At 43.8% G+C, this 13,878-nt stretch overlaps 1 protein-coding gene across 14 annotated transcripts in view; it reads left to right on the forward strand.

Moving 5' to 3' along the window:
- SHISA5 (shisa family member 5) overlaps positions 1-13,878 on the forward strand; it is a 41,406-nt gene that overhangs the window by 18,253 nt on the left and 9,275 nt on the right. For 7 of the 14 annotated variants that reach the window (XM_072654633.1, XM_072654642.1, XM_072654689.1 and 4 more), the window contains one exon: positions 142-207. In XM_072654633.1, coding sequence (XP_072510734.1) covers positions 142-207 — 66 coding nt within the window. Of the gene's footprint in view, positions 1-141; positions 208-8,903; positions 8,985-10,687; positions 10,763-13,878 lie in introns of those variants that run through there. The other 7 variants (XM_072654610.1, XM_072654613.1, XM_072654714.1 and 4 more) reach the window with 2 other exon arrangements.

Below are 13,878 nucleotides of genomic sequence, written 5' to 3' on the forward strand. Positions count from 1 at the left end.
AAAGGAGTTCAACTTAGTAGGTTGTGTTGATTCGTGGAACTGGAGCCTCTGCTAATTTATCCTAATGTGGTACAAGTATTTGGATTTTGCTTCTTGTACATTTTCCTCCTTCATTGTGTTCCTATTGTTTTTTCTTTTCAGATCAATAGAGTGGGAAGAAAAAGACGAGAAGATGACGTTTGACTTTGACAACAGCCCCCCACCAGGGTAAATTTTTTTTTGCTTTGTGAACATTCATCTACCTTCTCTGGGAGGGTGGGGTTTATAGACAGGGGTGAGAACTATAGCTGGCCTCATTGGACAAGTGGAAGAAGGTAAGTGTCAGGGCTTAGGGACCTGAATTCTCACAGGGGTCAGGAAATGTGTAAATGAGCACAGAAAGTTCGAAATAAACTGGGTAAACTGAGGGTTGTGATAGCTGGCTATCTCTGAGGGAATTGTGGGATATGCAGTTTCTCATTCCACCTGCCTATTCTAGGGACCCCTGCACATTTGCTCTTTTGAATCTTGTGTCTCCTGGAATGAACCCAAAGGCTTTCCTGCCTTCACTTCCTATCCTTTTAATTTATGACTCAGTAAGCGCTCCAATTTCATGCCTAGCTTGGTAGGAAATAGGATGTAATTAGTGGGAGTGATTGGTGTGAGCTGCTATATGTGAACTATACGGGATGGTTCTGGGCTTGGGAAGGGCCTGAAGGGCTCCCTGTCCCTGTACAGAATGTTCATGTGCAAGATGGCTTTTCCTGGAGGTCACCGTTGGTGCTTAGGTATTCATTTACATGAGTTTGTTTTTCTTTAAGCTTCCCAGTATGGGCTTGCGTGGATTTCTATGTCTATGCTTAGGCATGAGTTTCTGTGTATTTGTGAGTCTGTGTGCCCCTGTGTTTTCATGTACCTGGGAAGGTATTTTGTGTGACCATACCTGTGCTGTTTGAAGTGTATGTCTATGTATGTGTCGGCATGTGCCTATTTTTATGTTGAGAGAGTATTCCCTGAGAGAATCATGTTAATTAACAAGTATTATTAAGTGCTTTCTAGGTGCCAGGTAACATTGAATTCTAGAGTTAAAAAGAAAGGTACAAATTTGTGATGGATCCACTCAGCACAATTTCGTGATTTTGTGCATCTCCATTCAATAAAGTGAAGGAAGCAGAAGTAATTGAGAGTTTGAATCAGGTTTGACAAGGAGTGATGGTGGATGGGACAAAAGGGCAGTGAATGCAAGAGCGCAGGCTAGTATAAAATTGAACACGTTCATCAAAGGGTCAGGGTAGGGAAGGGAAAATAGTATATGATTCAGGAAAGAACTCAGGAGTAGGGAGAGAGGGAGGTTATGGTTAAGTATGAAGGTTAGGGTCAGGGGTTGTAAGGTGTAGGGAAAAACAGAATAATAAAAGATTATGGTCAGCTAAAAGAATTTCAGAGTTCAGAATATTTGTAGGCATTGACATGATTAAGGATATGACCATCTCTGCTTGGAGTTGAGGAGCTACCATATAGATCAGTGGTTAGTGAATCTGGTACAACTGGCCAGCTAAGAATAGTTTTTACATTTTTTAACGTACAAAATGTTGTTTAAAAATGTGAAAGCCATTCTAAACTTATAGGGGCTGTAGCCTGGATTTGGCCCAAGTGCCATAGTTTGCTGCCCCTGGCATAGACTGAGGAGCTGGGGAATGAGTATGTTTTAGGGAAAATAACTATGTTCATTGCATTTGCCTAGTATGATGGCAGGAATTGGGATGGAGAAAAAGACTGTGAACCAGGTACCAAATTCATTGAGGATGGAGAATATTCAAGGGATCAATAGGTGGATCTGGCTTAGGTGACAAATTTGGATCATGTGAAACTTGAAGGAGGAGGTTATTATGTCATGGTGGTGAAGGGATAGTCGGGAACTAGCAAAGGAAAGCAAGAGGTAGTTTTATTCTCCCACCAGGACCGGTGAATCCTAGAGGTAAGAAAGAAAGTATATATAGCTGGTACTAAATAGGGTGAGTAGGGAGCAGTGTCTGGAATGAGACAAGATGGCTTAGGGTTAAGGAACCTAGGAGCTGAGGTAGTGACTAGGGTTTGTACATCAATAGCCAAGCATGCAGTTACTGAGCGAAAAGGCTAAAGATGATATTGAAGGAGGAGTCGGTTTTTCTTCCCCTGTAGCTGAGACCTTGTGAGCTCGTTGGTCTGTACATCCTGTTTTTTGAGTCATGCAGGTTGTTTTCTCTGGTGGCAGCATTATATTAGAATTGTTCTCTTATATCAGGTTTGTTGTTATGTGAAAAGTGCTGTTGTATTGCTGAGAGCATTTTTCCATGATCCCAGAGCCCTGCCTGCCTGTCTGTTACCCCTTGACTTCCTACCCCTTTAGTTAAGCTCACGGTTGAGAGCAGAGACACTCTTTTGTCTTTCTTTTTTATCCCCAGTGGTTAACACAGTGCCAGGTACGTAGTGTAGGTTCTTAATAAATTCTTGGTTGACAGGTCACCAGTTAGTGGTAAGACGTGCCAGTTGGCACTGTTGCCATGCTTGGGTTTGACTTTCTGATGGGCAGTGCTCTGGTGTGATGGACTTTAAAAGTCTCCAGTTCTCAACTGTTTGTTTTACATGGGCACATCCCTCCCAGAGTTATCATATTTTGTCCTCTATAATGCACCCTGGAGTGAGAGGTGCAAGTGGAGCAGGCCTGGAGTCCCTGAGTTAAGCCGCCCTGTGCACTCAGTGGGTACATCCCAGCACTTCATACCCTGTGCCCTGCCTGTGCCTAAGCCTCTGCTTAGTGTTTGGAACTGTGACTTTTTGTGGAGGCTCTGAAATGAGTTTGCATTTGAATGGGAGTTGGGAATGGACTGTGACTTAGAGATATGTCAGTATGATACCAGGTAGAATGTGACCAGGGCAAAGGACAGATTAGACAAAGTGTTGTAAGAGGTTTGAGGAGGGAACAATCAATTTCACTTGGGATGGGGAGGGGGTGTGGATGAGGGAAGGCTTTATGGAGAACATAGCACCTGAATGGAGCTTGGAGGAAGAGGAGAATGTCAACATGATGATGGAGGAGGACATTTCAGGCATAGGGATGACCTGTGTCAAAGCATAGAGACCAGAGAATGCAGGATGATATCGGGGAACAGTTTGGCTTTTACACAGACAGCATAACATGGAAATTAGTAACCATTTATTAAGCACCTGCTGTGGTCAGACGTTGTGCTAAGTGTGCTTGATAGATGCAGAGAAAAGCAGAAGGCATCCTTTGCCCTCAGGAAGTTCACAGTCTGCTGGGGGAGACCACATGCAAATAATTGTGTCTACAAGGTATGTATGGGATAAATGGGAAATAATCAACAAGGGAGGGATTGGGAAAGGCTTCTTATACAAGGTGGGATTTTAGCTGAGACTTGAAGGAATCCAGGGAAGCCAGGAGGCTAAGTTGAGAGGCAGTGTATTCTGTGCATGAGGGGCAGCCGGTGAAAATGCCTAGGGCCAAGAGATGAGTATGTTGTTTGAAGGCTAATTAGGAGGCAGTGTCACTGGACAAAAGAATTCAAAGCTAGGGGGTCTAAGTTATGAAGAGCTTTTCATACTTAACAGAGAATTTTATATTTGCCTCTGGGGTAGGGAGCCACTAGAGTTTCTTGAGTGGGGGAGCAGGGTGTATGTGACATGGTTAGACCTGTACTTTAGGCAGATCTCTTTGCTGCATGGAGGATGGAGTGGAGAGGGGAGAGACTTGTGAGTAGGTAGATGTACCAGCAGGCCATTGTGACAGACCAGGTGGGAAGTGAGGAGGGCCAGAAGTGGGGTGACCACTGAGAGAAGTGAGCTAGGTATTGAAAGATAGGTTGGGGTCAGCTTATAGAGATTCTTCAATGCAGCTTAAGAAATCTATATTTTATCTTTTGGGTGGTAGGTAGCCTCAAAAAGTTTTTGAGCAGAGATCCAGTTTGTGCATTAAGAAGATTATTTGGGCTGCTATGGAGAGCTTCAAGGCCAAGGAGATGGGTTAGCTAGGAGAGCATGATAACAGTCTAGCAGAAAGGGAATGAGGTGCTGAATTAGGATGGTCTGTGAGTGGAGAGGAGATGGATGGTTTAAATATCAAGGTGAACTCAAGACTTGGTGTTTGATTGGATGCAGTAAAGTTGGGGAAGGGGGGGAGTCAAAGATGATGACAAACTTAGGACCCTGGGAGAATGGTGGAGCCATTAGCAGAAGCAGGAAAACTAGAAGGAAAGAAGGATCTTTAACAAGATGAGTTTAGTTTTTGACATAATGAGTTCAGGGTGCTAGTGGGACACCTGCTGGAGTAGTCCATAGAAGTGCTTAATAAATGTTCATTGAACTGGATTCTTTAAGCATGCACTTGGAAACATGGGACTGTATCTCAGAGACATCAGGGTTCTGTGTGTATGGGTCATCTGCAGAGAGGAAATAATTGAAACTGTGAGATTATATTGCTAAGGAAAAGAGAAGAAAAGAGGGTGAAAGACAGAGCCTTGAAATAATATATAATATATAGAGGGGAAAAGAGAAGAAGGTCCTGGACCCTGAGGGACATCTACAGGTAGAGAAAGTGATCTGGAACATGATCCAGCAGAGTAAAAATAAATGATATCACAGAGAGAAAGAAGAAAAGCGGGCCAGGGACAGAACCTTGGGCAATACCTAGATTTAGTCAGTCAACTAGCATTTTTTAAGTGCCAACTATGTGCCTGGTACGGTGCCAAGCACCGGGGATACAAAGAGAGTCAAAAAACCAAAACAGTCCTGCTCTCAAAGAGCTCCCAGTTTAATGGGGGAGATAACATATAAACAACTTTGTATCCACAAGATATAGACAGGATACACTAGGGATAATCTCAGAGGGAAGGCTGTAACATTGAGAAAGGCTTCTTGGTTTCAGGTGAGGGCAGAGAATAATAAACCAGTGAAAGGAGCCTGAGGTTTATCTGAAATACCAGAGGAGAATCAGAATAGGCTAGTGCCACAAAAGCTAAAGGAGAAGGGAGCATTAAAAAGTGTAAACAGTCTCAAATACCATCAAAACGTCAAGAAAGATAAAGATTGAGGAAAAAGCCATTGGATTTGACTTTTAAGAAATAATTGATGACTTTAGAGGCTTAGTAGAGGGGTGGGGCGGGGGGAGGCACTAAAACCAGCTCCTTTGTAGGAGTATAGAAAGGGAGACAGTGGGAGAGATAAAAAATGCAAAATAAACTTTAAAAAACCCAGCAATAATACATATTTGTGCCAGTGACAGAACACCCAACAAGTCAAGAATGGTGTCTGAGCCTTCTTCCTTCCCACCTGTCCCCTGCACCCCTGTAATCTGGCTAGTGCTAAGCTCTGTACATTCCATCTCTGCAGTTTACAGAAACCTGCTTCCAGGATGGCTTCCATCCTTTATTCAGCATTCTTTGGCTTTGCATGTTCTACCAGTTCTTAATCCATGTCATGGTACTCTCGTCCCATATGTAGTCCTCCCTATTGTTTACTAATATATTAGGAGAAACTTGATCAGATGCCTTCCTGAAATCCTACTCACTGAATTTATCTAGTCTACTAGTCTAGTGAAATTAATCTGTCAATAAAAAAAGTAAATGATGTGATGCCTGGCCTAACTTTTTTGTGAACCAATGCTGGCTCCTAGTAATCACTGCTTCTCATTTTCAAAGCTCACAAATCATACATTTAATAATCCATTCAATAGTTTTCTGGGGATTTATTTCAAGATCTCTATTGTTTCTAAAATCAACCTTTTAGAAAATTAGGATATTTTTCTCATCTCTGCTCTTCTGGTGCCATCTAAATTCTCTATGATCCTTCGAAGATCACTATAATGGTTTTTAGTACACTGAGGTATAATTCATCTAGACTAACATATACATTATTTTTCTTTTTTTCTACCTCCCCTCTCCACACCCCTTAGAAATGGCTATCATTAGACACAAACAGGTATATATCTGTAAAATTATCCTATACATCCTTTATTTATCAGTTATTTCTCTGAATGCATAGTCCTTTATTTTTTATTTGTGTATTTATGATAACCAAAGTGGCTTAATCACTCAAAGCTGTTCTTAAAACAATATCGCTGTTACTGTATACAGTGTTCTCTTGCTCTTCCTCATTTCGTGCAAGGTCATTCCCCTATCGATGGGCATCCCTGTAATTTCCAGTTCTTTGCCACCACAAAGAGAGCTGCCGTCTCTGATAGCAGGTGCCTCTGCTTTTTCTCCTATCACACTCTTCTTAATACCTTACCATGAGGCTTCTGACTTCTATTATTTCCAGTGAAATTGCTCTCTCCAGCATTAACAGCAATCTCTTAATTACCAATTGGATATCTTTTTTCTCAGTCCTTGTTCTCTTTGATCTCTTTGCAGCCTTTGACATTGTCGTCCACTCTCTAATCAACGATACTCTCTTTTCTCTAGGTTTTTGGGACAGCACTCTTTCCTGCTCCTCCTACCTACTGGACTTCTTCTCTGTCTACTCTGCTGGATCATCTTCCAGATCACTTTCTCTAACTGTAGGTGTCCCTCAGTGTCTAGGACCTTCTTCTCTTTTCCTTCTGTACTACTTCCTTGGTGATCTTGTCAACTCCCATGGCTTTAATGACCATCTCTGCGCTAAGATTCTCAAATCTACCTATCTGGCCCCAAACTATGTTTACCTTTAATCTCCCATCTCTAGCTGCCTTTCAGATATCTTCACCTTAAACTCAGTATGTCCAAAATGTAACTCACCATGTTTCCTCCAAACCGTCCCCACTCCTACTTTCCACATTACTGTAGAAGGCACCACCATCCTCCTATCCCTCAGCCTTGCAAACTAGGAGTCATCCCAGATTCTCACTATGTTTCACTTCCTCCTACCCCTTATCCAATCTATTGCCAAGTCCTGTTGATTTCACCTTGGCAACACCCTGTTCTCTCCTCTGATGCTGCCACCACTCTCACCTTGATTACTGCAATAGCCTGCTGGTAGGTCTGCCTGTCTCAAGTCTCTCCCCATTCTAATCCATCCTCCATTCAGCCACCAAAATGATTTTCCTAAAACAAATATCCAATCACATCACTCAGTAAACTCCAGTGGATTCCTGTTTCCTCCAGGAACAAATACAAAATGCTCCATTGGACATTCAAAAGCTTTCATAACCTAGCCCCTTCACACCTTTCCAGTCTTCTTACACCTTACTTCCCAACATATACTCTTTGATCCAGTGACACTGGCCTCCCGGTTGTCCCACAAACAAAACACTCCCATCTTTCAAGTCTGGAGTTTTATGTTTTCTGTCTGTTGTCCATTCCTGGAATGTTCTCCCTCCTCTGCTCTGACTGTGGAACTCCCTGACTTCTTTAAAGTCTCATCGAAAATCCCACCTTATACAGGAAGTCGTTCCCAACCCCTCTTCACTGTAGTTCCTTCCCTCTGTCAGTTATTTCCTGTTTATCCAGTGTATAGTTTACTTTGTATATATTTGGTCTTATGTTGTTTCCATCAGTAGATTGTGAGCTTCTGGAGGGCAGGGATTATATCAACAGTGCGTGGCAGATAGTAAGTGCTTAATAAATGTTTAGCAGCTGGTTAATTGATCAGTTGAGACACCAGTCTGAAGAAGTAGCGGAGGTTGGAGGCTTCTTCCTGAAGGCTGTTGAGGCAGTTTGTTGTCAAACAGATTAAGAACTTAGAGCCATGCACTCTTCGTGGGACCTGCATCCAGACTGAGATAGAAAACTTCCCAAGATTTGTCAGACCAGATGATGGCTACTCACTTCTGGTGATTCCGGTGGGCACAAGTGTTATTGGTGAGAACCAGTTTAGAAATCATTGCTAGAGACTGTGAAGTCTTGGCAAGACCCTGAAGACCTTAGGGATACTGAGGGTGTTTTTTCATCACTGCTGCCAATTAAAAGCAAGGATTTAATAGACAGGCAGAGATTTAGGAAGTGGAAAGCCTGTTGGTTAAGTGGGTTTGGTCATAAGTACCAGTTGCTTTTATTATTTTTTAAATATGTATATTGTATATTGCTACATGTAATGACATGATATATCTTTTTTAATATTATTATCATATTTTAGTCCTTTCTTTTCTCTGGGCCTCAGTTTTCTTATCTGTAAAATTAGGCAGCAGACTTATATAATCTCCAAAGTCTCACCTAGCTCCAAACATTGGGGCACTAAGATCTACAGTTGAGTTTACCTTCTTGAAGGAGATAGAGAAGTATTTGGAGCAAGGCCTGGACAGGGAGACCTCACTAATTAGGGAGATAAGATCTGCCTATGTAAAGAATTCTCTGGCTGTGCTGGATTCTGGGCTTTGGGATTTGTCTTAGGACACAGTGCTGGCCAGGGCTAGGCCTTTATGATTTAGGCTGAGGTTCTGAGCATAGATCTGAATTTTGGAAACTTATCCGGGTTCTAGACTTAGAGGCATTGGGTTGGGTTCTGGGATTTGGGCTGGGCTCTTGGCGTTTGTTTAGAACTGGATTCTGAGCCTAGGATTGGGGAATCTGTCTAGGGCTTTGGACCAAGCTAGGGCTCTAGGCTCTGGCCCCTGGGCCAAAACAGGGCTAGATTAGGTGGAGACAGGGATCCCTTTAACTATAAGGAGTCAGGAGCAGAGTCTTACAAAGAAAGACTGGGGAAGTTATAACACAGCCATCCTTAGAAAGGACAGCTTTTCCTTGAAAGGGGACTTAATGAATGCATTGTTCCTGTGCTTACTCCCAAGGGGAGGGAGGGAAGACGCATGTGCCAGTTGGAGGCTCTTTGAGCATGCCCAGGTATGTCCAGAGCTGAGACTCACTCTTGGTCTTTTCCCCTGACATCCGTCAGAGGGCTGAATTGAGGCAGCTTTAGGAACTGCAGGCACACGTGTTTACTTTCATTTTCCCTGAAAGGGGAGGAGAAGGGAGACCGTGCCTGACTGATCCGGAGAAGATAATAGGAAGTGCTTCAGCATGTAGTGGGGACAAAATGGGGTAAGTGTGGGGAGCATGTGTATCTGTGTTCTATTTTGTGTGTGTGTCAACAGTGTGTCTTGGTGTGCCTTGCCTCTGTCTGTCCATGTATGTCTCAGTGTTTGTCTTTTTCTTTGTATGACTCACCCTGTGCTGTGTAGGAATGTGACTGATAGTGCCCCTCAGGGTGTCCTTTAGATAGGATCCATCTGAGGTATAAGTAAGTCAACAAAGTCTCCCCACACCCTTGGCTGGAATGGCCAGCTTAAAATTTGCCACTCAGAGAGGCCCCCGGCCCCCCCCCCCCCCCCCCCCCCCCCCCCGCCAAGGGCTAATTTCTCCTTGCTTCATTTAAAGGACCATCCCTTTTAATCAGGGTTGTTATGGTGGCAATGGCAAATGTTGCTTTCCTTATAAATAAGTGGAGAGACATTGGTGAATTAGGGCTGCTCCCCTCTAAAAGTAACTGCTTTTTTCCAGTACCTACCTACAGGATAGATGCTCTGGTACCTGGATGGCATTGTGGGAGAAATAGCACTGTTCTCCACTGACACACCCAGGGATAAGGAGTTCAGGGGGAGAGTCTTAGCGATAATGGAAGGGAGAGAGAGACCTTGCAAGGTGAAGAATAACCCTCTGTCTGCCTATCACCTTGGATTTTGATTGCTCTGGTTAGTGTCAGAAATCCTTTAGTTTGAAGCTTTTTTAAAATAGACCACACTCTCCTCAACACCCTCCCCCTCTTTTATTCAAGAGGAGGTGGGAGAGAGAAAATAGATTTTTCTCATTAAAAAAAATGTAAGTTTTAAAAAGAAATAGATCAGCTCTATCTGTAGGGAAACAGGAATGTATTGTGAGGGCACTAAAAGGAATCTTTTATCCTTAAATTGTAAGAGTAACCAGGGCCTCTACCAAAAGGTGTCTGTTCTATGTGTGTCCTATGGACTAGGCCAGATTGAGCCTGGTCTTTGAGTCTGGAAAGAAAGGGGAGGGAGGAAAATACCTTCCCCTTCCCTAATGGAGCTGGGTAGGATATGAATGAGGTTCTGAGCATTTCTAGTTTCTAGCTCCAAAGGAAGTTCTGCTAAGGGAAGCTTGTAGGTCACTCAGGAGGGCTAGGACCTTACTCTATCAGTGTGGTAAAAAAAAAAATGGTTGGATTTCGTTGAATTGGGGCAGCTAGGGAAAGCCTGGAACTTCATCAGGATCATAGATCATTCATCTATTTGGAAGGTACCTTTGAGGCCACCTAGTCTAATACTTCTTTTTTGCAATTGGGGAGCAAAAGACAGGGAAACTAAAGGTGTGAAGAGGAGATTTGGGGGTTTCTGAAAGTGTTCCCTACTAACTTTTGTCAGGAAATAGAACCCGATCAGGAGGCATCTGTTCAATGAGACAGTACCCCAGTGCCTAGGTCCCAGTGACAGACAGGTCCTGGGCCAAACTTTTTTCAGTAATTGGATACTACCTGACTGGACTCTGATCCTTAAGGAGGGACAGCAGGAAGAGAAAACAGAAAAATCATAGTGCCCCAGTAACATGTCACAGACTCGCCTTTTTAGGGCAGGTCTCTCTGGTAGTAAGTAGGCTTTGCTGTTCTGAAAGGAAGTGAGAAAGGATGTGTTGGGGGGGGTGGTCAGTGACAACCCCCTTACCGTAGTGAATAATCCAGAGGGCCCAAAGAGGCAGTGGAACAATCAAAGCTGAGATTGGAAATGTTTACAGAACTCTGGAGACTGAGCGAAGGCCCTGACGAGATTCCTCTCTGGGGGGACCGCAGTGTGGGAAGCCATGAGCAGGTATGTCTCAGCTCTAAGAGATCCCTCAGGACCTGTGGGGTTGAAGATGTTGGAGGCTGGGCTTAGAGGTTGCATTTTGTGTTCTAGAATAAGCTGTGGGGTAGCTATCCAGCCTGAGGTAATGAGAACCAGCTCTGTTTGGTTCAAAGCAGCTTGGAGAAAAGGCCCTTGGGAAAGGGTGGAGGGAAGAGGCTTTCACTGACTGGTCATTCCAACCCCAAGGAAAGTGTGAGCCCTCCTATAGGATTGAAAAAAGGGTTTGAGGAAGTGGAGCCCAGCATCATGGCCTGGCTCCTCACTGGCAGGGCTGGTTTGAAGCTTCAGTTTTGTTCTTACGGTGATTTAGACCCAGCTTCAAGCTCAGACCCGCCCTTCCTGAGGCTGAGGTTTGAGGTTTGCACTGAGTATAAAAAGCATTTTTCTTAAATAACCAAGTGGAACAGAATCTGGATGAGCCAAGGTAGGCAAGTTCAGTCTTGGGACCCTATGTTCCCATGAGCCTGTGAAGACAGATGCTGGAGGCCCGTGGCTGGATCTCAGATATGGGTGTTTGCACTGTTAAGATTGAGGAGAAAGACTCTACATTTCATAAAATGGAAAAAAAGGAGTAAGCTCAGATGAGCCCACTAGCTGCAAGAATGCCTGACAGAGGGCTTGGCCCCAAAGAAGAGGTATGAGAAGGAACCACCCTTCCCCCTGCTTGCCCTCCTCCTCCCTGCCCTGCTTCTTTGGAGAGATGAGATGTAGTGAGAGAGAGAGGTGGGATTTGAACCCAGGAATCCCAAAGCCAAAGATCTTTCTATCTTATTTAGCCACAAATGACTTGAAAAAATATCAATCAAAGTGACCCTAAAAGAGACTGACAATAAATTATCCCACTCAGTACTCCCCAAACTTAAAGACAAAGCCAGTTGTGTTTGTTTTCCTTTAACCCAGATTTTATAATAGTTTGCTATTGTAAATATTGTACCTCAGACTACAGAAGAGAAGAAGATTGCATCAGAGAGCCCCACCTCCCACCTAATCAGCTACAGGTTGACTTCTCCCTGCACTCCCCCCTCAAGTTCATCCTGTTCACATTCCTTTTTTTTTTTGAGGGGAGACTGCAAGGCAATTGGGGTTAAGTGACTTACCCAAGGTCACATAGCTAGTAAGTGTATCAAATATCTGAGCTCGGATTTGAACTCAGGAAGGGGATGCGCCCAAAGCAGTGGGCTAGGATCTCGATCTAGGTCCTCCAAACTCCCAATGCTAATGACGACAAAGCCCAGGGCAGTCGGAAATTTTGTTTGGTTCTGTCCGGGAGAGCTCTCCCCACAGTTAATAAAACTCAGATGACTTCAGGATCCTTGGAGAACACAAATCTGAGAAAGCTGATGGGATAGGGAGTGAGATAGGGAAGTAGGTAAAGTCAGAACCAAGAAAATTATGATTCTTTGGAAATAACTTCTCTCTGGTATGGTGTCCATTGTATTCAGGAACAATCCACCAACGAGCATTTATTTATTTGGAAGTTTTACTTTATTTTTATTTCTGAATTTTCTCCTCTTTATCTCTCCCCCACCCACTGAGAAGGCAAGAAATAGAGTACCCATTACACGTGAAGTCAGGGCAAACGTCTCCAAATTGGCCATTCAACTAGCATTTATTCAGTACCTAATATATGCCAGGCACTGTATTAGGTCCTGGGGATATATAGACAAAGAATGAGATCTCTGATCTGAACAAGTTTACATTTCTGCCCTGGAAAGAAGGAAGCACTTATCCATATGCTGGGCACTCTGCTAAGTGCTTTACAAATACTATCTCACAGCCCTGGGAGTTGAGGAAACTGAGGTTAAGTGACTTGCCCAGGTCACAAAGTGGCTTAGACTGGATTTGAACTCGGGTCTTCCTGACTTCAGAAAGTCTCAAAAACTCTGATTCACAACATGATCCACCAGGATTCCAGAGGAATCACAGTGAAACAGGATACTCAGCTCTTGACAGATTGGTGATAAGTATGAAAGTATGATTGGTGATGTGTGTGTGTGTGCGTGTGTACAGATAGATATGTATATACACACATACATATACACATGTGTACGCATTACATTACATTATATTAATTATGTTATATTAGGCCATGACCGGTATAAGAGTTACTTTTGCCTGGTGATATTTATTTGTTACAAGGGCTTTTGTGTTCTTTCTTTTTCAGCGGGGAGAGGGAAGAAGTAGGAGAGAGAAAAGGCAGAATTTGGGTTAATTTTTAAAAATTAAACTCATTTTGTTTCATTTTATTTTTAAAAATTTCAAAAAGAAGGGAAATTGCTCAGAAGTCCTCTCATGCCCACCCCCATGCTCTCTAGCCCTGTTATGCTATAGGTCAGGAGGTAGTAAACAGGAGCCAAAGCTCTTAGGGGGCAGGACTTGTGAAATAAGCTGATGAAATGGACCCTCACTTTGAGGACCAGGAACATTCCTGGCTGGAATAAGGAGGCCTAGAGCAGCTGCACCATGCTAGGTGGATGGGATGCCTCATAGGCTGCATCTGAAGGATCCTTATATAGGACATGGGGTGTGTCTGGTGAAGCAGGGTTTCTGGGAAGGAATGTGGACTGTGTGCATGGATTTCCCTTGGGGAGGTAAGGAGGGGCAGCAGCATGAAAGGTGGGAGGGCGATCTGGTGGGCTGGCTAGGATTGGCCGGAGGTAGCAAGCTGTCACCAGTCAGCATAGCCTCAGGGATAGAGCTGGAGGCCTGGATAGGAGAATTCAGGAGGATCTCATGAAGCAGAATGAGGTCATCAGTAAGCATTTAAGAACTTCCTCAGGTGCTGTGCAAAGCCATGGGGATTCAAGGAAAGTCAAAATAGGCCCATTCTCAAGGAGCTGGCCGAATGATTGCTATGCCATAAGCCTGCAGGGGCAGGCCAGAGCTAGACTGTGGAGGACCAAGTGAGTTTGTATTTTATCCTAGAGATGAGAGGGAGTCACTGAAGGTTTTATAGTAGGGGACCGAACATGGTCAGATGTATTCATTAGAAAGATTATTTTGTCAGTTCTGCCGAGGATGATTGGACAGGGGAAAGACTGGAGGCAAGAAGACCAGTTAGGAGGCTATTACGGTAATTC

Source organism: Notamacropus eugenii, chromosome 1 (assembly GCF_028372415.1).
Source record: "Notamacropus eugenii isolate mMacEug1 chromosome 1, mMacEug1.pri_v2, whole genome shotgun sequence".
Classification (NCBI taxonomy): domain Eukaryota; kingdom Metazoa; phylum Chordata; class Mammalia; order Diprotodontia; family Macropodidae; genus Notamacropus; species Notamacropus eugenii.